The sequence below is a fragment of the Pristiophorus japonicus genome, chromosome 4 (genome assembly GCF_044704955.1).
Source record: "Pristiophorus japonicus isolate sPriJap1 chromosome 4, sPriJap1.hap1, whole genome shotgun sequence".
Classification (NCBI taxonomy): Eukaryota; Metazoa; Chordata; class Chondrichthyes; family Pristiophoridae; genus Pristiophorus; species Pristiophorus japonicus.
In genome coordinates, this window is record NC_091980.1 from 82,888,688 (window position 1) to 82,912,403 (window position 23,716).

At 39.7% G+C, this 23,716-nt stretch overlaps 2 protein-coding genes across 2 annotated transcripts in view; one reads left to right on the plus strand and one right to left on the minus strand.

Moving 5' to 3' along the window:
- Nucleotides 1-23,716, minus strand: part of ctnna1 (catenin (cadherin-associated protein), alpha 1) — a 197,386-nt gene that overhangs the window by 58,935 nt on the left and 114,735 nt on the right. Inside the window, exon 8 of the mRNA XM_070878385.1 lies at nucleotides 754-834. Coding sequence (XP_070734486.1) covers nucleotides 754-834 — 81 coding nt within the window. The remainder of the gene's footprint in view (nucleotides 1-753; nucleotides 835-23,716) is intronic.
- lrrtm2 (leucine rich repeat transmembrane neuronal 2) lies at nucleotides 18,414-19,907 on the plus strand. Its single transcript, XM_070877250.1, has one exon. It carries the CDS (start codon nucleotides 18,414-18,416, stop codon nucleotides 19,905-19,907), a length of 1,494 nt encoding a protein of 497 aa, XP_070733351.1.

The following is a 23,716-nucleotide window of genomic DNA, read 5'->3' on the forward strand; positions in this document are numbered from 1 at the left end:
ATTTCATTGTTAGTGGACATCAAAATTAATTACTACCACATTCACTTGCTTTAGTTTAACATTTAGTGTAAGCAGCAATTTTAGAACAAAAGTCAATAGACATGACATCTGTGCTGTACCAGGCCATTTTCAATGCTGGATATCCTATAAATTACAGGTTAAAAACACACATTTAAACCCAGAATCAGAGTAGTTTAAAATAACCATTAGTACTTCATCTATTTTAAAATAATTGTCTTTTAATTATGGCAACTTTTGATGGAGACTAAACTTTCATTAATTTTATTTTACATCTGTATAAAGACAAGCTATCTAATATTTAGATAAACTTATTTTAATATGCTTCTATTACGAGCACCAACACAACCTACATCAGGGTTCTACATGCATCATGGGACCCCAATTTGCATAGGCTAATGAGGGGCGTGCCTGTTTTCAGCGATTGTCTGAGCTGCCATTTGATGTTCCCGCCAGGCAGAGACGATGAAAATTGGGCCCATGGGATTTTAAGCTCATACCAATACATTTAAAAATTCCTCCAAAGATTTTAACTGCAAAATCGCTAGATATCTGGTTAACATGGTTCAGTTATGTTGCTGCAAGTTAATTTAAATTAACTTCAACAGGTTTTGTGTGCAAGTAATGAACTCACCACTTTCCTGAAGGTTACTTTAAAAAGCATCTATATGTTGACACGATTTAAATGTAAAGAAATACTTCTCCTTTCTAAGTTACTTCCATAATTTACCATACCTGTCTGCGCAAGTCCCTTGTCTTTTTAGTCATTTTGTCAATTGCAGCATTGAGTGCATCACCCCTTTCTTTTCGACCAGCCTGAAAGAAAAATGAAGTTTAATATAGCACATATTGTGACATTACATTTTAAAAAAATGAAACAGTATGTGAGAGAGGGAGTGCTTGTCTGCGCCGCAATGGTAGCGGGAGACCACTCGTCCTTGTTATCTTACAAGGGGCCCAGGGGCAACACAGGCCAGCCCACACTACGATGTGTGCTCGCACTAGGTCCGTGCAGCAGAGCTAGTTCTCCACTTGTCTTGGATAACCCTCGCCACTGGACCAAGACCTAGCACTGTTAAGCCCATGTGGTGGCATCTTCCACCCTTCAGGATGTAGTTCGGGACCTGGAATATTAGATCCTTCATTGAAACAGCTGTGAACTCATCCTTTTTTGGCGTGGAAGCAAGTCATCCTCGTTTCGAGGGACTGCCTATGATAGTTGCGCGCACAATGGAAATCAAAAACTGAGTTAACTGCAACAGTTCAGTACTTTTGAATTTCCAACATAAATATTTATTAAATACATTAACTAGAACTAGCTCCATAAGACACTAATATCCATTAGTGATAAGTGTATAGTCAAGATAGCATTGCATTTTTGAAGTTACACTTTAATAGTCCTTAAAATCTAGAATGCTTAATAATTAATGAAAAAATTAACATTGCAATACAAAACACCTGACTTTTCCAAAGCTACACATTTTAATGGAGCCTCCAAATTTCAACCACCACACATACATCCCTGCATTATAACTGAAAATACCTTCTGTTAACCAAATTGTTCAGCAATGCCGAAAAAGCCCCAGTTATCCCTTTTCCAATGCCATTAGGATGTTCCAAGCAATTTCCTGCCTTCTTCCTCCAACTTTTATCTTATACTTAGTTCAAACTTTTACAGGTACCATTGAACAGAAATGTATTGAGAAAACAATTTTTCTTGTACAAACGTGCTGAATACCCAAGTTCCCATACTATGGGTGAATACAAAGAGTAATGTTCAGTCACCAAATGAGGGGTAATCTAGCGGAGGGGATCACCTGCCCGTTGTAAAACGTGCCCGATTTGCATCGCAACTGATTATGCCCATGCAGTGAAGGTGAAAAATAATCTCAGTATCTTTAAAAAGGTACCTAATTCATCTGTAGAAACAGAGCATACAAAATTGTATCACAGAAGAACTAGATTATTCACTCCATATTATTGTACTACTTAAAACTACATTGTATTAGTGTTAATCACCCATACATGAAAATGTAATCAACTTCTAAACTTTAGAATTAAGAAATCACATAAAAGGCAGTTTTCACAACCTCATTAGTTTTTTGAACATTGTCTGACAATTTAATCAGCATAGTAAACTGCTGACCAAATCAGAAGTGCAGCAGAGAAAACCACTGCACAATTCCTTTTAAACTGCTACATTGCAGCAACATTGAAAAGTACTGTCCGACCAGCTCAAAAAAGATGTGCCCTATATAAAAAAATCTTCTAGCACAAGACATATTCCAAATCAAACTACAGGTTGAATCTCCCTTATCCAGTTCTCTAATCCAGCAACCTCCTTTGTCCGGCATCATTCCCGGCCCCGGGGCAGGGAGCATGTGCAGGACTCATTTTGCATGCTCAATGTTCATTTCCTGAGCAAGAGAGCAGGGGCGATGTCGGTGGAGCAGCACCAGTCCCGCTGCTGCAAGCGGCGACTTCCTCTACACGGTACGAATGTGGCGTGTGCTGCGGGAGAGGGAGGGAAGAAACGGGCCGAGGAAACTGCACCCTGGAAACAAGGGAGACACTGGCGGAGCAGCGACACTCCCACTCCAGGACTGGGTAAGTTGAGGGTCAGCGTGACCTCCCATCGTCCAGCAAATCTTCTTATCCAGCACATGCCAGATCCCGCGGTTCAACCCTTACAGTTTTATTTGAAAAAGTAATTGCACACCATTTTAAAGGGGGATAAATATTTTGTCTGTATAATACTTATGCACAATTAAAGTACTAAATTTTTCTGAATAATGAACCCTGCTTTTTGATGAACAGTAAAACCAGAAATTGTAGTGTTTAAGTCAGGTATTGAGGATTTGGAGATGTCAAGATATATATAATAAAAGGATGAGATGAAGTGGTATTCTGCTATTCTAAACAGCAACATGCAGCTCCATCCACTAATGCTGCCTCTACTGGTGTACCATCCTCACTGCACCACTACATTTGGGAATTGTATTTTTGTAGATATGCACTACATTCACATTCTTAATCTTGGGCATTTTATTTATCAGCAGCCCAAAAGTAAATACCAGTGCATAAGAGGCAAAAATATTACCATATTTAACCGATCTGTAAAAAGTGAGTAGATTGGAGCATTCTTAAATTAAAACCATTAATTGAGTGAAAATCATGAATAATTGTTTCCCCCCCCTTGCCCCCAACTTATTTGTTCCAAATTCTGGCAGTTTTGTCAAAAAAAGTTGCAGTGTTCCACTAACATGAATGGGAACATTCAATTTCCTGTAAGTGGCCTTTTGAGCTTTGTGTTAAAAAAAAATACATTTTATGAGAGTTGATTAGATATGAAAAATCCAGCAGTACGGCACATGATTTTACTTGAGGAAAGCGAGTGTTACATTTAAATCAGAAATGTAATAAGTTAGATGGTAGGATGTGCAGCAGCTACATTTTTGCAATGGAAAAGTGCGATATAATTCTTACCAACAATTTCAAAAATATAGCTGTGCAGTTGAGCAACTGCTTCTCTCCACAGGCAGGAAGGAAAATCTTGTGCAAGGTTTTCTGGTCCATTCTTGTGCTCCTCCTAGTGGCAGTAGTATTGGAGCATGTCAACTCACTGCCTTGTAAGTCAGGAATTGCACACAGCACAGTATACAGGAGGGGCAAGTAGAAATACATTCCCAACTAAAGAAAAATTCCAAGTTTAACTCCAAATTAAGTACAAACACATTATGTTCAACTGGAGATCTCTTGCAAATAATTCCAATTGTGTTTTTCCATGGAACTTCTCAAAATATTGCTGGCTATTAGTACAGATAACTGGCGATTTTGCAAGTACTGAGAGTGATGTGTTGAACAACTTAATCCTTGAAATATGGCCAACGTGATTCTCAACAGCACAGAATTCGTCTGCCAAGCCACCGAAAACATGACATGACAGTTTTCCACTGTGAGCTTACATCCACTGGGAACTATGTTACAAATAATGATGCATAATCAAAGTAGGACTCTAATGGGCCAGTTATACTATGTGCTGTGCATCAACAGGACTTGAAAAACATTTGTGGACAGAAAATTCACAACAGTGGCTTGAAATCAGAGGCCAATTCAGATGTTGATACCTATAATTGGCAAGATGCCACTTCAAGAAGGTCCACTTTACATTGCTTGGCTTGCAAAGCACCAGCAGAATAACTGCAACGGTTATCTTTTCAAAAGCAAGTTTAAAAGCAGTGGGCATGATCTTTAATATTTTAAATGCTAACAAGGCAGTTGACTTTTCTCAAAAAAAAATTTCTGCATGAGTGTCAGCAAGCAAAGCTGGCAATGTTGCCTTGGATGGCCAGCATACACCACTCTAAAGACACCATTACATCCGCAAGAGGACTTCCATTCCGTTCACACTAGAAACAAATCTAGGTTCCATGCACAAATTTAAAGTATCAGCCAATTGTTTATGCACATGAATTTTGCGAGGCATTTTATAAATCTTTGAAAGAAATGAGTCAGCAGCCAAATCAGTGCCAATTTTAATTTCTCATGGAAATGAAGAACAAACGGCAGGGAAACAAGCCATCTCAGGAGTTGCAAAAAAGGCAGAGAGTCAAGAAAATTGTAGCTCAGAAAGTGCCAAACTCACTGCCCATCCCCACCCATTTGTCCACAAGGAATACCTAGCTAGCTAGCAGGCCCAAGTACCATTACATTAGGCTCTATTTAAAAGGCCTGCCTCACAACAAAGCAAAATGACAAGTGTTAAATCACTGCAGCACTCACCTCAATGCACTGCTGATCTGCCAGATTTGGACTCCCCAGCACATTGGCAGCTACGCAACTCCGTGGAAACCAGAAACACTAGCAATAACAGTCACCGCAATGCAGACTGAAGCATGTACCTGTAACAGGGAAAAAACTGTCCCAACCTTACTAACTGAAGACGTCAACTCAAAGACTCCATGCAACTACCTCCAAGGAATCTATCCGTTTTGGAATGTTATTCTGCTGGCTGAAGGTCAATATTAAAAATTCTGCCCTACAGAGCTTAAAAGGACAGAGTTTAACCTCCTGCACTAAATAAGTGCATCCTTCAGGAAGTACGCCAGAATCAAAACCTTCAGCTAGAGCCAGGTAATCACACTGTAACTCCAAGTTGAACATGTGCAAAAAAAATCCTCACCGTCTCCCTCCAGACACCGCATAACACAACCAGTGCTGTTGCAGCAAATTCCCCTTGCGCCATCAGCGATGCCCGCAAAAAACACAGACCCACAGTTCAAGTGGCAATGTAGAGAACTTTTTTAAAAATCTGACACAAATAAACCAGGATGACAACTCAGCCACAACTATTCCACTAATGCTATCCCACCTAGGAAATGTGCTTCCCGCAACCCAGGATATGAACTTCAATGCATACTGTGCTGACAAACCAGTATGGAGCAACCAACTTGTATTTATACAGCATCTTTAATGTAGTAAAACATCCCAAGGCGCTTCACAGGAGTGCTAATAAGACAAAATAAATACATTTGACACCGAGCCACACAAGAAATAATTACGGTACATGACCAAATGCTTGGTCAAATAGGGAGGTTTTAAGGAGTGTCTTAGAGGAGGAAAGAGAGGTAGAGAGGTTTAGGGAAGGAGTTCCAGAGTTCAGTGTCCACGCAGTTGAAAGCACGGCCACAGCTAAGCAATTATAATCAGGATTGCTCAAGAGGGCAGAATTTGAGGAGTGCAGATATCTCGGGGGTGGGGAGGCTGAAGGAGATTACAGAGATAGGGAGGGGCGAGGCCATGGAGGGATTTGTAAATAAGGCAGAGAATTTTGAAATCGAGGCGTTGCTTAACCAGGAACCAATGTAGGCCAGCGAGCACAGGGGTGATGGCTGCCGACACTGGCTGCCGTGTTTTGGATGACCTCAAGTTTACATAGGGTATAATGTGGGAGGCCAGCCAGGAGTGGGTCGGAGTGGTCAAGTCTAGCGGTAACAAAGGCATGGATGAAGGTTTCAACAGCAGATGAGCTGAGGCAGAGGCGGAGACAGGCAATGTTACAGAGGTGAAAATAGGCGGTTTTAGTTATGTCACGGATATATGGTCGGAAGCGCATTTCAGGGTCAAATATGACACCTAGGTTGTGAACAGTCTGGTTCAGCCTCAGACAGATGCTAGGGAGAGAGATGGAGTCGGTGGCTAGGGAACACAATTTGTGGCAGGGACGAAAGACAATGGCTTCGGTCTTCCCAATATTTAACTGAATAAAATTTCTGCTCAACCAGTACTGGATGTCAGACAAGCAGGCTGACAATTTTGAGACTGTGGCGAGGTCAAGAGAAATGGTGGTGAGGTAGAGCTGGGTGTCAGCAGCATACATGTGGAAACTGACACTGTGGTTTCAGATGATGTCGCCAAGGGGCAGCATATAGATGAGAAATAGGAGAATAGGAAGGGGCCAAGATGGTCACAGGTCATGCAAATCAACATTCTGATCGCAGTTAGTAAGCTCAATTAAAACTCTGGTCAGAATACGAATGCAATGCTGAATCGTGTGAATATCCGACAGAAGACCAAATAAATGAGTTTAAAGTCCATGCATGCAAAAATAAAGCCAAGGTGATGAAACAAGTAACCCACACAATTAGGTGCATATAGTCTTTTGGTAGCAGGTCAATAAAAAGATGAAACGACTTCAAAGAATTGATGGTTAGTGCAATTTGGGAACTGTGATCCTTTATGGCCCATGAGAATGAACTGGGGATAGTGAATACACAAAATTCCCCAATAAAGGTTGAACCTCCCTTATCCTGCACCCTCTGGACCTGGCCTGTACCAAATTAGGGATTTTGCCGGATTAGAGGAGGTCGGCGTGGTCCCAAAGTCAGGGTGGAGGTCAGCCGCGTTCTGCGCATGCACCGACCGCCAGAATCATGTCGGACGAGGGGTGGTGCCGGATAAGGGAGTCCCGGATAAAAGAGGTCCAACTTGTATATTTAGCAATTGAGCACGTCAAATTCAAACTTGGCCTCAATGAATAAATTTCAGTTCTTTACTGGCTGTTAATGTAGACAAAAAATGATGCATCATGTCATTTGGTCTTTACATGGAAAAAAGTAGCAGAACCAGACATCCTAAAAGAAAAGCACAACCAGACTTCACAGAAGAATATCAATATTAATTACAAAGAACTGCCACAGAATAGTCTGTAGTGCAGACCAGCTTGCTCTTCTAACTGTATAACTAAATAATTATTTGTTTAATTATTTAAAGCAGCAACGCAGCAAAGTAGTAAAATGGCAGTGCAACAAAAATATCAAATACTCCATAGATCGCTTCTTATAAATTTGCCAAACATTACTGTAGTGAATAAAAATTAAAAGTTAAGAATATTCACCACTTTTTAATGAAACTAAATGGATTTTTGAGTTTACACTCTCCTTCATTATAAAGGTTTGAGATTAAATTCCTCCACCATCCCATTCGTACTTCACAGAATTTATTCATTTCACAACTGTTGCATAGCAACACAATTCTGTTTAGCTATTTTAAAACAGGTTTCGCTCCTTGCAACGGATTTAAATTGCTAGGTTATCTACCAAATATACAGTAAAATACTCTTCATCCATAGAACAAAGAAATACAATAAAGAGTTTAAGCCAAAGCCAGTAAAAATAAGCTTGATTTTCCTGAAAAAGTCAAAGTACTTAGCAAAGGAGGCAATAGAGGTGAAAATCTAGTGTCAGTTTCAGTGGGCTCAAGTTTCGGCCTGAGTTGTTCCTATTTTTCTGGAGCCACTAGTTTAGAATGGCGCATCTTAGAAATTGCAATTCTTGGCATTTAGTTTGCTCCAGTTCTAGCGAGTTAGAATAGTTTCATTTTAGAACAGATTTTTTTTTCCAAAAGGGGGCATGTCCAGCCACTGTTTTGCAAGTTTAGGCAGCGAAAACGTACTCCAAAATAACTTAGAATGGAGTAAGTGTAGATTTTTGTATGCTTAGAAAAACCTTGCCTACACTTATAAATCAGGCATTGGGAACAAGAGATGGGGAGCGGGGGGGTACAAACATTAAACACTTCACTTTTACAAATAAAGAGCCATCATCAATAATAAATGATAAATCAACCAATAAAGCAATCAAAAAACATTAAAAATTAATAAAATAAAATCTTAAGTTTCTACTCACCGACTGCAGCACTGAGAACCCTCCAACAGCGTGCTGGGACGGGCTCCCCCCCCCCCCCCCCCTCCCCAGTGTGTGTGTGTCTGTTTCTGAGAGGAGCGGGGGAGAAGAAAAGAGAGGAGCGGGGGAGAAGAAAAGAGAGGAGCGGGGGAGAAGAAAAGAGAGGAGCGGGGGAGAAGAAAAGAGCGGAGCGGGGGAGAAGAAAAGAGAGGAGCGGGGGAGAAGAAAAGAGAGGAGCGGGGGAGAAGAAAAGAGAGGAGCGGGGGAGAAGAAAAGAGAGGAGCGGGGGAGAAGAAAAGAGAGGAGCGGGGGAGAAGAAAAGAGAGGAGCGGGGGAGAAGAAAAGAGAGGAGCGGGGGAGAAGAAAAGAGAGGAGCGGGGGACTAAACAGGAGGGATGCCCGATCTTTGCCCGGGAAGCCCATTCGGCCAGGTCTAGGGCCGGCATGCTTCGGGCCCCTCCCACACAGCCTCAGGGACGAGGAGCTACTGCACATGCATGCACACTCTAGCGCGCATGTGCAGAGGTCCCGGCACTGTTTTCAGCGCCGGCTCCGCCCCTGACCCCTTGTGCTGCGCCACGCCAAGCACAAAGATGTCGTGAGGAGACCAGAGAATCACAAGGTAAGTTTTCAACGCCCTTTTTATTCCAGAAAGTCGGCGCACCTTATGGAGATGTGCTGTTTTTCCAGAGGGCGGAAACTTGGGCCCAGTATACCTACTAGCTTTTAGTCTGAACAATCATCCAATCTTCATATCATCCAAGGAGTTCATACTCTCCATCTCTTTCCTTCCACCCTCCCCAATATAAAAGACATTCAGAAATCTTGTATTTATCCATAGTGCTTGCTCAGTAAGTTTAAACATTCCACCAACATCTACTACTTACAAACTGGGGAAATCTAGAGTCGGAGCTACTACTGCAGGACAACATTATTTGGCTGAAGTCAGATTCTTAAGCAACGTAGCATTTTAACATTCAGGTTGTTCTACGAGATTCTGGCCAGGGAGAGAAAAATGCAATTAGCTTCTTTTCTCCCTCTCCTGCCACAATTTACTTATGTGAAGCTGTTACAGTCATGGTGGCACATGAATAGTGGTTATATATCAGCAAGTAAAATGTTATCATACATATAAAAAGGAAAAGGGTGGCTAAGGTAAATGTTGGTCCCTGAGAGGACAAGACCGGGGAATTAGTAATGGGGAACATGGAGATGGCAGAAACTCTGAACAAATATTTTGTATCAGTCTTTACTGTAGAGGACACTAACAATATTCCAACAGTGGTTAGTCCAGGGACTATAGGGGAAGGGGGGGGGGGGGGGGGGGGGGGGGAGGAACTTAACACAATCACAAAGGAGGTGGTACTCAGTAAGATAATGGGACTAAAAGCAGATAAATACCCTGGACCTGATGACTTGCATCCTAGTGTCATAAGAGAAGTAGCGGCAGAGATTGTGGATGCATTAGTTGTAATTTACCAAAATTCCCTGGATTCTGGGGAGGTCCCAGCAGATTGGAAAATTGCAAATGTAATGCCCCTATTTAAAAAGGAAGCAGACAAAAAGCAGGAAACTACAGACCAGTTAGCCTAACATCTGTGGTTGGGAAAATGTTGGAGTGCATTATTAAAGTAGTAGCAGGAAATTTGGAAAAGCAAAATTCGGTCAGGCAAAGTTAGCATGGATTTATGAAGGGGAAGTCATATTTGACAAATTTGCTGGAGTTCTTTGAGGATGTAACGAACAGGGTGGATAAAGGGGAACCAGTGGATGTGGTGTATTTGGACTTCCAGAAGGCATTTGACAAGGTGCCACATAAAAGGTTACTGCACAAGATAAAAGTTCATGGGGTTGGGGGTAATATATTAGCATGGATAGAGGATTGGCTAACTAACAAGAGAACAGAGAGTCGGGATAAATGGTTCATTCTCTGGTTGGCAACCAGTAACTAGTGGGGTGCCACAGGGATTAGTGCTGGGACCCCAACTATTTACAATCTATATTAATGACTTGGAAGAAGGGACTGAGTGTAACGTAGCCAAGTTTGCTGACAATACAAAGATGGGAGGAAAAGCAACGAATGAGGAGGACACAAAAAATCTGCAAAGGGACATAAGACAGGCTAAGTGAGTGGGCAAAAATTTGGCAGATGGAGTATAATGTTGGAAAATGTGAGGTCATACACTTGGGCAGAAAAAAATCAAAGAGCAAGTTATTATTTAAATGGAGAAAGATTGCAAAGTGCCACAGTACAGCAGGACCTGGGGGTACTTGTGCATTAAACACAAAAGGATAGTATGCAGGTACAGCAAATGATCAGGAAGGCCAATGGTATCTTGGCCTTTATTGCAAAGGGGATAGAGTATAAAAGCAGGGAAGGCTTACTACAGCTATATAAGGTATTGGTAAGGCCACACCTGGAATACTGCGTGCAGTTTTGGTTTCCATATTTACAAAAGGAGGCAGTTCAGAGAAGGTTCACTCGGTTGATTTTGGGGATGAGGGGGTTGACTTATGAGGAACGGTTGAGTAGGTTGGGCCTCTACTCATTGGAATTCAGAAAAATGAGGGGTGATCTCATCAAGACATATAAGATTATGAGGGGGCTTAACATGGTGGATGCAGAAAGGATGTTTCCACTGATGGGGGAGACTAGAACTAGAGGGCATGATCTTAGAATAAGGAGCCCCCCATTTAAAACAGAGATGAGGAGAAATTTCTTCTGAGGGTTGTGAATCTGTGGAATACGCTGCCTCAGAGCTGTGAAAACTGGGACATTGAATAAATTTAAGACAGAAATAGAAGTTTCTTAATCAATAAGGGGTTATGGGGAGCGGGCAGAGAAGTGGTTCCGAGTCCATGATCAGATCAGCCATGATCTTATTGAATGGCGGAGCAAGCTCAAGGGCCCGTATGGCATACTCCTGCTCCTATTTCTTATGTTCTTATTCAAATATCAACAGAAAAACACATTTTTTCAATAATGTATACATTTAAAAACCTGTGAAATAAGGCAAGTTTATTTTTAGACCCTTTAAAATGTAAATTTATTTTTCAAAAAATTGCTTGTTCTAAATATTTAATTAAATGCAATTTTGATTAGTTTTACGTGATGTTTTAAAAACATTTCAAGTGCACATGTAATTTTGATATTCCCATTCATACTTACGGTGATTCCGTATGTATGAAATCACCGCATGTGTGAATGGGGATCCCCTTCTTTCACTGGTTGGCCTAGCCCACGTGATCACAGGAGCGCTTGCGAACCACATGCGCCCCGGGATACATGGGCCTCTACCCACGGGTACCCGGAGAGGCGCAAGTATCCGAACCTCCGGGACCATCAGATAAGTGCATAGACATTTTGCAGTTCGGAGGCATCTGCTTGCAGGAAGCCTCCAACCGCAAGTTTAAGCCCACTATGTTTTTATTCTGCTTCCTTTACAATACAGTAATGCTGTCGACAACAGCCATGATTTTAGTACCAGTGTTATATACAAGTGCCCCTGCAGCAAGGAATACCACTTTAACATGTGGCTTGCTCCACACCCCAAGATGCCACGTTTTCTGGCTAAGGACAAGTTGACTGCTCAGCCTGCCTCTATAGGTAAGTGATGTGGTTATTACCTCGCTGGTCTGTACAGATCTTCCCCATACAGTCCGGAAAGCCCATGAGCAAAAAATAAAAGTGGTGATCATATCGTCAAAGCAACTTATTTTACCAGTTCTCTTAAATTTAATTGTAACTGGACAGATTGCAAATAAGAAATTCTACAGCCCTTTGGATAATTGCATCAAGTAGAAATAATCCTCTACATTAAAGGGAGCATTCGACTTTGTTTGTACTCCAATCTAACCCGCTCTTCTTTTCTCCACATCATGACTGTTATTTTACTGAGTTTTCCCTATCTTCACTAACTATCTGAGGCTACCAACTAACCTAATCTACTAGCATACACTGATTTACCAGACATGGAAAGAATACAAAAAGAGTAAATTAATAAAATTCATGATGAGCATTGGTATTGTGTCATCATACAGCAGGTGTCATCACTTCAATGGTCATAGATCAACACAGCCAGTAGAACATTCTAGATTAAGGCAGAATGCACAGTACTTCTTAATTATATGCGCTAGCGCTTTTAGTGTCTGTTACTATATTATTTGAATCAATATCAAATAAAAGGAGTTGTCCAGATTCTGAATGTTATGTTAAAATATAACTATCCAGCGATAATCACTGCACATGTTGCCTAAGAATAGGTTGCAAGATATTATGTAAAGAGCCCACATTATCTCAGTCAGTAAAAGCATGTAGCTTAAAAAAAAATCTTTAAAAATCATTTTGAAGACTTTCTTCTCCTGAAAATTGATTTATGGGCTGATAATACATGTGCTGGCTGAATTACAACTAGTTAGTAATGCTGACTGTTGTGTAACTATTGAAGAAGCAAATAAATGTCAAAGGAAAAAGTACAGATGCCATTTTTAAAACGTATATTATTGTTGGTCGAAAGTAGTATGAACTATTTTAACCATGGATTCATTAGTACTACATAGAGACAAAGAAAATACCACTATAAATGTATATATAAATTGCTGAAGTATCCAATGACATGGTTCTCCAAGGATCTGGGTGCACAAAATGGCTTTAAACCAGTCCAAAGTTGAGGCCTACTGCACATTATGAATCTAGGGTGCACAGATTTGCCCCATCAGCAATGTCACCGAAACAGCTTAGCAACCAATGAAAACCAACACAAAAGCCTCCAAACCAGTTACATGTGTCATCAAATGTACATTTTCCTCGTCTATTATTTTCTTCTATAAAAATAACAGACTGAGGAAAATATATGAACAGGAACTTTCCTTCCACTTCAAAATAGTAATGTGAGGAGTGTTCTTCAAAAGTTATAAACCCATCACCATTCAACTCGCATCCCCAGAAAGTAAACGGGAAGTGATCCCTTCGGCTACTGGAAAATCACTTCAGAATTATATATCTTTTTTTAAAGTTACTTTCATTCATCTCCCCAGAAACATTTCTACACCAAATATTCATCACAATAATGAAGTTATTTAAGGTCCATTTATAGTTATTGAATGTGCATGGAACCTTGCACTTATTACTACTATATTTGTCAGTACCTGTTTCAGATTTGTTTGTGTTGAAGTTAAACTGGGGAATATAGTAAAGTGTCTAAGACTGTTCACTACAAACAGTATAAATTCCATTTAAAATTGACTTCAGGGCTACATTGTGGGCAGTGCAGCAAAAGGAGAGCAAGACATTAAACAGTAAATTTGACTGATTGTAATATGAAGGCTACTGATGCAAAAATGTAGCATTGAAGCTTATGAATGACAACTGTACAAAACAGTAGCATTCTAGAAGAAAATTAAATTAATTAAAGAAAGATTCTGTAATAAAGCACTCCAACTTAATTTTAATTTTAGCAACTATTCAAAGCACTGGCTAGAATACACAGGTACCTTTGGTTATAGTACCGGTGGACTTCTGTATGAAAGTAGAAAGTTGAGAGAGAGGAATTTTTTTTGTACATGAATAGTAGAGCAGACCCTTTCTACAAGACAGACATGCTTGCCAAGCTGAACAGATCAGGTCCATTTGTTGAAAAGTTACCTGATTCTAATTAGCTCTATGTAATTAAAGCCATCAAGGACTTGAGTGAAAAACAACATTAATTTTATGAACCACTTCAAATAAGAGTAATCTGAAACTGTCTAGTTTATTCTGACGGGTGCATTTGGCTATTACTGCGCATGTGCGAGATTTACACAACCACAACTGCTTTGAAGGGACACCTGCAATGTTAAAGTAAAAACAGATGCAAATCTTGTGCATCGCATCCAGACCCAATTTATATTTATTGTTGGTGGTACATAGAAATCAGATGCACCAGGAAAAAAAAACCTCAAGGGAATTTGGACACTGACCAGTATTGCCTTCTTTGCCAGGTTGTCCCGAATCATACATTGCTGTCAGACAACTTTTTAGAGAAAATGTGCTCGAAAGTGTAGCATTGGGGGTAAAAGACCAACACATACACTCCAATGAAAAAAAAATCTATTTGAACCTTTCATTTAAAACTAGTTTAAAAATAATAGAGCATATAAATGTATTGGACAACATTCCATAAATGTAAATCAGCACAAGTATGAGCAGCATTTGGCTTCTGCTTGAAATTTCATAGCACACAAAAATGACTATTTAAAACCAAGATAACAGAGAAGTGCAAGTTGCATCAGACTTACAATACCAGTAAATGTCAGCAAGTAAATTGCCCATCTGCCCCTTCACTCAGGAATGGACACAACAGATTCTAGGATGTTTGAAAGTTGAAACACCAATATATGCTTATGCCAAAAGACAGCAAGTATTAAGGCACATGGTTTTCAATGGCATTTGCATAGCCAAGATGAGGAGAAACCATAAACATGTGTGTGCAAAGGCAAAATATTCAGTGGCTTAAACTTTTAAGTATAATTACTCTACAATAAATTACTGCTTTTAACTGGGGCTCCAAGACCCAATTGTAATTTCAATGCAAAATATGTTCATAAAATTAACTACATATACTACCATCTGTCAGTGCAGTTAGCACTAATGCTGTGAGTACCTTCTTGCTTACTTCTTTATGATCCGGGTTATGTGTTTTCCTGATGCAACATTTGGTCAGTGCTGCACTGAACGTTTAATGGTACTGTTTTAGCACTGCATTGCTATCAGGACAACGAATATCAGCACATCTACCTGGAACTCTGCTCTTAATGTATAGAAGTTCCTGAACATTTTTTAAGGTTTATTAATCTTTTGCTTCCAAAATAACCTCACCATACTCTGATAATCTCAATGTTCACAACTCAATTCGTGGAGCACAGTGCAACAGATATTGTTCACCCACCATCATAATTGGAAATTCTCCACAAAATCATGCACCCAAAGGTTTGTTACAATTGCGTTTATGTAGCCACGTGTCCTATTTTTATGTTTTGTTGTGCCTAAATCTATGGACATGTCTACATTTTCTGTCACAATTAGGGGCAGTCCAATACAAAACTCACTAAATTAGTTCAGGTAATTAGAAGTAGCATCAAGATGTGCATGAGTTTTGGGGAAGGTGGGAACCAATCTAAATGCTGACCAGTAAAATAAAAAGCAAAATACTGATGGAAATTTAAAATAAAGAGACAGAAAATTCTGGAAACATGCAGCAAGTCAGGCAGCATCTGTGAAGAAGGATAGTTAGGGTTAACGTTTCAAGTCAATGATCTTCGATCAGAACCCCTGTTTTTAATGCTGACCAGCTCTGGTTTCTAAAATGGCTAACAAAAGACTTTTGTTTGTAGCTGTCAGTTATAGATTGCATAAATCCTCAATTTCTAGCAGGGGTGTGAATATTCTCAGGTGACAAAGTGTTCCTCGTTTTGATTTTTCTGAAGGACCTAGTGTTTGCTCAATTAGAATTGATGGAGCACAAGAGATCTTTGCTTGTTACCATCTCATTAGTTTCTCCAAACACAGAATGCATAAGGATCATTTCATGTGCATCTACCCTCCCTCCCTTACGATTGCCATATTATTAGCGGTTTAAATTGTGATGGTTTTAGTGTGTATGTAGCCATTTTTTAAATTTGTTAAAAAGTGTTTCCCTCCTTGCATTAACCCATAGCCAACTGGGTAGCCACGTGTCCTATTCTCAGTTTTCACCAATGCAGCCCTTAAACTAGTTGTTATGAAATGCAGAATACTATCTCAGTGACGGGTCCTTCAGATTTTTACCTCCCCCATCTTGCCAAAGAAGAGAGAGCTTTACATCTCCCCTTGGTGACATAGCCCATGTTGGAAACTTGCAGTGGGGTTCATAATTTGAATTACCAACAAAAGGCTTCCCCCTCAATACTAAGCATTCTACAAAATTTATCTTGTCCGATAAAATCTTTGAGCTTGTCAAAAGACTAATAAGTGAAATTAATGACAAAGAAATAATCTAGCATTTGGATCAAAACACTTGTCTATGAATCAGACATAAACTAAAGCTGTACGGCGATAACATTCTCCCAAAGAGTTGGCAACAATTCTAGGTGTTGTGAAAACCTATTTCTCTACTTTTTTATGCTCAAAATGTGGTTGCCACAGTAAATACACAAGTATATTCTATAAAATTGGTCAGTGGTTGATCCTGAAACAGAATTTTGAATATTAACTTTTTAAGGGGTTCACCAATGGGTTATCTAGATTTTTTAAACTGTGTAGCGGAGCCTAGAAAATAGAATTCAATCTCTAGTTTGTTCAGAGTTAGTTGAGCCCAGCCAGGATACAGTAGAGGCATCATAACTGACTAAACAACTTGGGTTATGGAGGTCAGAACAAAGATAAAAATCAACCAGAGTTCCTGTTAACTATGCAGTGACCTTTGCTGAAAGTGAACTTGCAGACATTAGGGTAGGGCGAGATTAAGTTTGGCTGCGATGCTGTCTGTGATCCAATTCCCTGCCATGGCTGCATATATGCCTTTGATCACTTTGGTAGGTACTGGAGGACGATCGGGGTCTGCAGAATCAAGCAGAAATGGGATGGATGGCGAAAGAGGAAGTGTTTAACCTCAGTTTTTTTGTCAGCATCATATTTTTAAAAATCTAAACATTAAGCTCTAATATAAAATTTGCTGATACAAACATGCTGGGGAATGCATAAAAAGCATTACCTCAAACGGAATGAACAGATGAATCAGTGTCCATCTTCAATATACAGACTTTAAAACAAAAATCAAAATCCTGCATGGAGCCATTTTAAAAACTATTTTGCCTCAATCTTGCAAATATTTTTAAGCTGATGTCATACTAAGATTACAAGGAGAGAAAATATATCGCTTTCATGAAACCCAATGAAAATGTATGCAAAGCAATTATTTGGATTTCTCCATTCTATCACTTATCTTTAGGAATGCTTTCATTTATCAGCATTCCTGTCTAATATTAAAACAGCAGCCAGAGATTAAAAATAGGGACATCAGATTGTAGAATAAATTAAACTTTTACTCAATTTTATATTCAGGTCAAACAACTTGCACCTGAAAACAGCATTTTAGTGACAGCTATTTTATTTTTTCATCATAGGTCTCTTTAAAAAGTACAACACAAATTTAATACAACAATTAATAAAGATCAGCTATAATTCTATTGATAGGCACAAATATTACATCCAGTCCTTCTCCTTTTACTTATTAGTCATTTTCAATGCTTCAGTATCTGTTTCATCCAATTTGCAGACTGCATGCAGCATGAAGATCATCATCATGCTACTGAAAAGCCTGAAAACATTACACGTCACAAGCTTACGCCAGCCTGCCACCAATCTGCAAGTCTGCGCTCTTGCAGCACCAGCACAGCACTCCTTTCCAAAGAAGCTTTCAGTCAATGTGTTCACACCGCGAGCTAGTCTCTGCACAAGTACTTCATTACCATCAACAAGTTAAGGACAGGACCACCAGCTGTGCAGCCGAAGGTTTGGGCTTCAATTAAGCAATTGAATGGACAAGAGAAGGAAATGTTTGTTTTCATTCATTCTCGAGAAAAATTACTATAGTCCTAAGCCAGTGGAAATCAAAGCAGGGCAAAGCTTTGGGAGGAAACGTTACAGCTGGGATAGGTGAAGAATTGCTATGGCATTTTTCTTTTTGCCTCCAACTGGAATACTCGCCATTGTCTTATGTGAAAGGAAATAGAAATCCTTTTGTGCCGTGTCTTTTCAAAAGCTGCCTCTTCCACTGGAACTTCTTTCCAGCTCACTGCTCGAGGAGTCTGAACAGAAGGATAGTTGAATGCAGTCTCAAATGTGCAGAAAAGAATGGGTAAGTGTTTTCTTTTCAAACGGGATTTTCAAAACCCAGATGGGAGGGGAACACAAGGGTTGCAGGGGATGGAGGAGGAAGGAGGAGCAAATTACTTATTTTGTTGGTTACAAATAGAATGTTTCCCCCTCTTGAAAACAAAATCACGTCTTACAATTCTATGATCGTTCGCTACAACAGCTTTTGTGGGGGAGGGGGATAAAACACCTAAATCACCATATATGATGGACTGTTTAGGCTAGAAACCTAAATGAATTTCATTTGATTGCCACCTACAGGTTTGCATTCGAAGTGGCCATTGGGGGGGCCAACAACGGTGGCATTGTGTGTGATGAGCATGTTGTTGAAAATGCTGCCTGCCTCAGGCACAGCATGTCCACAAAAATGCAGATGCGAGGAGCTGCTCTTTTACTGCGATTCCCAAGGTTTTCAAGGAGTACCCGATAATGTCTCCCATGGGTCTATCGGCTTGTCGCTCAGGCACAACAGTTTTGTTGAACTGCAAAACGATCAGTTTACAAGCTTCAGCCAACTTACGTGGCTCTATTTAGATCACAACCAGATTTCTCTTATTCAAGAGGATGCCTTCCAAGGACTATACAAACTCAAAGAATTAATCCTCAGCTACAATAGGATTGTGCGTCTGGCAAATACTACATTCAGCCAACTGATTAACTTGCAGAACCTGGACTTGTCATTTAATCAAATTACTTCTCTGCAACCAGAGCAATTTCACAGCTTACGGAAACTTCAGACACTACATCTACGTTCCAATTCACTAAGGACCATCCCCATAAGGGTTTTCTGGGACTGCCGAAGCCTGGAGTTTTTGGATATAAGCAACAATCGTTTGCGAAGTCTGGCTCGTAATGGCTTTGCAGGATTAATCAAACTCAAGGAGCTTCACCTAGAGCACAACCAGCTGACAAAGATTAATTTTGCTCATTTCCCTCGACTAATCAGTCTCCAAACACTATTTTTGCAGTGGAACAAAATCAGTATTCTGTTATGTGGAATGGAATGGACCTGGGACACACTGGAAAAGCTTGATGTAACTGGAAATGAGATTAGAACAATTGACCCTCTTGTTTTCCTTACAATGCCGAACCTAAAGATACTTCTGATGGATTCAAACAAGCTCACCACCTTGGATGCTCAGATTGTTAACTCGTGGAAATCTCTAACTCACATCGGTCTTTCTGGCAACATGTGGGTTTGTAACAGAAATATTTGTGCCCTGGCCTCCTGGCTAAGCAATTTCCAAGGTCGATGGGAGAACTCAATGGTCTGTGCTAGCCCAGAGCACACACAAGGCGAGGACATCTTAGATGCTGTTCATGGATTTCAAATCTGCAGTAATCTTTCAGCAACCACCATACAAATAACCACTGGCTATATAGATGCTACACAGCAGCCAGAAACTACTGAATATGTAACAAAATTAACGTCTACAGACTCCAGTACAGAGGATACTGAAAACCCAACTATAGAAACAACCGCTGAAGACTTCCTTGAGCCTGATAATACTCTTTTTACTCACAGGATAATAACTGGAACAATGGCTCTATTGTTCTCTTTTTTCCTCATTATCCTCGTGGTGTACATTTCACGGAAATGCTGCCCCCCTACCCTGAGACGTATAAGGCACTGCTCCATGATGCAACACCGAAGGCAAATTCGCCACCAAGCCAGGCAGCCTATGGCAGATTTATCTACACAAGTACCCTATAATGAATATGAGCCCACCCATGAGGAAGGTGCACTGGTGATCATAAATGGTTACGGACAATGCAAATGTCAGCAACTGCCTTATAAAGAATGTGAAGTATAAATTACTGAGCTCATGTAACCAACATACAGTTTAAGAAATGGGAAATCTGTGAGTAAAATGCTTTCAACTTTTAACTACAGAACCGAACTTTAATATTTTTTATTTGCAGAATAAAGTTACCAAAATTCTGGCAGTGGCTCTCTTACTCTAAACTGTACCTGATGCGGTGAATGAAATTCAGCCTAGATTTCTCAATCTGGATTTGCATCAGGCCATTCAAGTTAAATTTATTTTTGTAATAGCTATTTTATTTGTTGGTGGAAGAAATTACTTGAGTAATGGTTTCACAACACAAATAGTTTAAGACAAGTTAAGGAAACATTTTTTTTTAAAGAATTTCCTTAGCCACTTTAAGTGAGCTAGACAGTCTGTCGCTATCAAACATCCTATCGTCTTATGTGCTTGGCATCAACCTCTCCACAAAAAATTAATGATCAGATCTTTAGATAAGTCAGCTACTGTACATTATTAAATATTGGGCTCAGCTGAAATCGTGTCCAAACTGTTTCATAAGGCAGAAATATAAAAAATTAATAGTGAGCTATGTTTTTTTAAACGTTAAAACCGAAACAAGATTTCTGGGGTTTTTTTTATTGACAGGGTAAGTGAAGTTTTTGCTGGTTTAGCAGATCAGCACGCTTTACAATTAAGCAAAGTACCTCAAGACGGTTAACAGATAGCTATGCTTTCATAAAATGTGTTTGTGAAATTCACTCAATTGTATAATAAATTTTGCTCTTCAACCTTGAATAAAAAGATACATTTAAAAAGGTCAAATACGATGATCAAGGGATAATAAAATGTTACAGCTAATTTGCACTTCATACTTTCAGTTGGAACACCTTGCATTAAGTCGATAGTTAAAAACATTGCCACGTAAAACAAATTTAGCTGCAGTTTAGTAAATTGGCATTGTATCCACATGGAATGCTACATTAAGCAAATACATACAGCAATGCTCAATTGGCTAGATTCAAGGAATAAGCTACCGCTGGGACTTCAACCAAATTACAGAAGAAGACAGAAGTGTTCTGGCTGACAAATTAACATGTTATAGAAATATACTGTGCAATCAACCCACTGTAATTTTTAATTGATATAAATTTTATTAACTTAAGATGCCATCCATCCAAGAATGACAGCATGTGGGAATTACCTGGAATTTTTCGTGGGGTTTTGGTGGGGGGGGAGGCGGAAGGGAGACAAGGGAGACCCAGACATGACATCTTAAAACAAGTCAGGAGTGCGCAGGAGAATAAAATAAGATTGCAGATTGAAATATAGCCAGCAAATATAAACAAAAAATTCTACAACAATACAAAGAGATGTGGATGTTATCTAAGCATTCTTCTATCTTTCCCCTCCATGCATGCTGTTGCCCACCAGCCTAGGCTCACGCATACCTGCTGCACCCCCTGCACTAAAATGCAGTCACTCTACCCTAAGAATACAAGAGAGCCAGAGTGGGCATAATCACAATAAGCAGGCATGAGCAAAGGGTGTAGAAGGCCAGGCAGGCAGCAAGGATCACCAGGCACCTGAAACAGCTGAAGAATCTGGGGTAGGAAATGGAATGTGTGTAGGAAGACAGATCCAAAAGTGATTAACTAGAGATTTCACAAATTCCAAGTAACACTGATTTTATAGTACCATGCTGCCCCCTTTACTAGGTGGCTTGAAAATAAAATTCTATAAAATGTTCCATATCGGAAATGATAAAGGCCAAACTAGTGTTTTTTGGGTTAATATGTAATTTGCTTTGTTAAATGGCTTGTAAACATGCTGTAGAGTAGTATACTGGAAGAATACAGTGAAAACATCAGATTCGTGTCTTCTCCACCCCTGATCTGGGTTGAAATCCAGTCCGTGAGATTAATTTTTCTATTCCATGGGCAAGATCTCAAATTAAAATCACTGCAGTTTAAAATCCAAGTTCGAATATCTGCATTAGATCAGAGTGATTCATAAATCAGCTGGAATCTGCATTCTCTCTTTCACACAATGTGATTATTAAGAGGTAAAGCACACCAAAACGCAACGCTTCGGTTGGGTGAAGGCTTCCCTAGTTTGCCTTGAATTCTCCCTCCCCACCCCAAATTGCACAAAAGTTCCATCAGCCAATATCTGCAGATTCAGAAGCAAGGAATCTGAAATCAACTCAAACGTAATCAACACACTGATTGATCAAGTGCAGAGCACATGAGTGCCTGTAATTTACCACAAAATTGGATGTCTCACTGAGATGGGCCACAAAAATAATTCATGTGAGAAATGAACATGGTACTAGGCTAATTAGGTCTGCTCTCCTTACATTGGTACTAACGTATGCTTGGGAACATATGGGAGCTTTATCCTGCATCCAGCTCATGTACACCCAATCTGGGAGTACTCAATACCGATCAGTATAAAAAAATAGGAAAACATTAATTCCCAGGCCTCAACTTAATTACATCGATGGACACATCTAATTTTATGCTACCTTGGCCATCAACATTAATGCTGAGAAATCGCAGAAATATAGCTGGCAGGTGAGGCTCCCTGAAAATGCAAATTTTAAAATTACCCAACAAATCTTATTTTGTTTAAATTTTCATGAAATTCTTGTTACAATTTTCTTAGTGCATTAAGTGTTAGTCTAAAAACAGCATAATCTATACCAACCTTCAGAAAGCTTTTCAAAAATTGCTTCGTAGAGTCTTTACTCCACCTACTGTACTGTTTCCTTCTTTCCATTCTTGTGGAGAAACAAAATCTTTTTCCAGTTTACGCAACTGACTGATCTGCCAATAGCGTCCAGTGGAAATGCAAGATAAACAGTTAATGTTATTGATAGTAAAAAATATGGTAAACCTATCAAGGTCTAAAATGCAAATCTGAAAACTGCACCTGCGAATAATTAATGCTCATTTCTGACCGGCAGAGTAATTTGTGGGCAGCAAATCAAAACCCATACTAGTTTCCTTGATAGAGCTTTTAAATTGTGAGCTCTCATTATTAGACTGTATTTTAAAATCAAAGACCCCTCAAAAGCTCAATGCCCAAATGGATCAGAAGGTATACTGTAGTACGAAGACAAAACAAAATCAATTGCTGGTCTGTGTTGAGGTAGCTGATGGGGAGTTGGTGGGACGCTGCAGATGGATTCAAGTATCCTCAGGCTAGAATTGGAAAAAGAAAAATGGCTTGTGTTCCAGGGCATGATTGCTATCCAGTGACCTCTGCTGGAAGTTTGCATGTGGACAATGAATGAGGAGAAACTGCAGTGCCCCACAGCATCTGTCCAGGAACACAAGAGGAATAGCATCAGTGGAACAATATTCAGCATCATTCACTATCTTCAGGACAGGAATGGCAAGAGGAAATTTAATTTGGGGGAGCGGATAGAACAAAACAGACTTCTGTAACGTGTTGCTATTATGTTGGCAAAAACAGCAATAATTTTGCACAGACCAAGATCCCACAAACAGCAATGAGGTGAACAACCTATGAATTTATTTTTGATGGTGCCACACAGCAAGAACTCATAGATTTTCTTAAAAAAAATGCCACAGATACTTTAATGTCCAACTGCTCCATAAGAACAGACTTTACACCAGCTTAATACACCATCCAAAGGATCCTATCTCTAACAAAGAAGCAATCCCTCAGTTCTAGGCTAATGTATCAGCTTAGCAAATCAGATTTCTGGTTTGGAGCTTCAACCCATGATTGAAAATGTTTATTTCCAGAATTCTGAGGCAAATCAAACAACTTTGGGTATTAAAAATTAAAACCACAATTTTCTCTAAAGAGCTTTTCCCTTTGAGTAA

Excerpts from the sequence above, each read along its gene's own strand:
- lrrtm2 (XM_070877250.1), top strand. The coding sequence starts at position 18,414 with ATGTTGTTGAAAATGCTGCCTGCCTCAGGCACAGCATGTCCACAAAAA.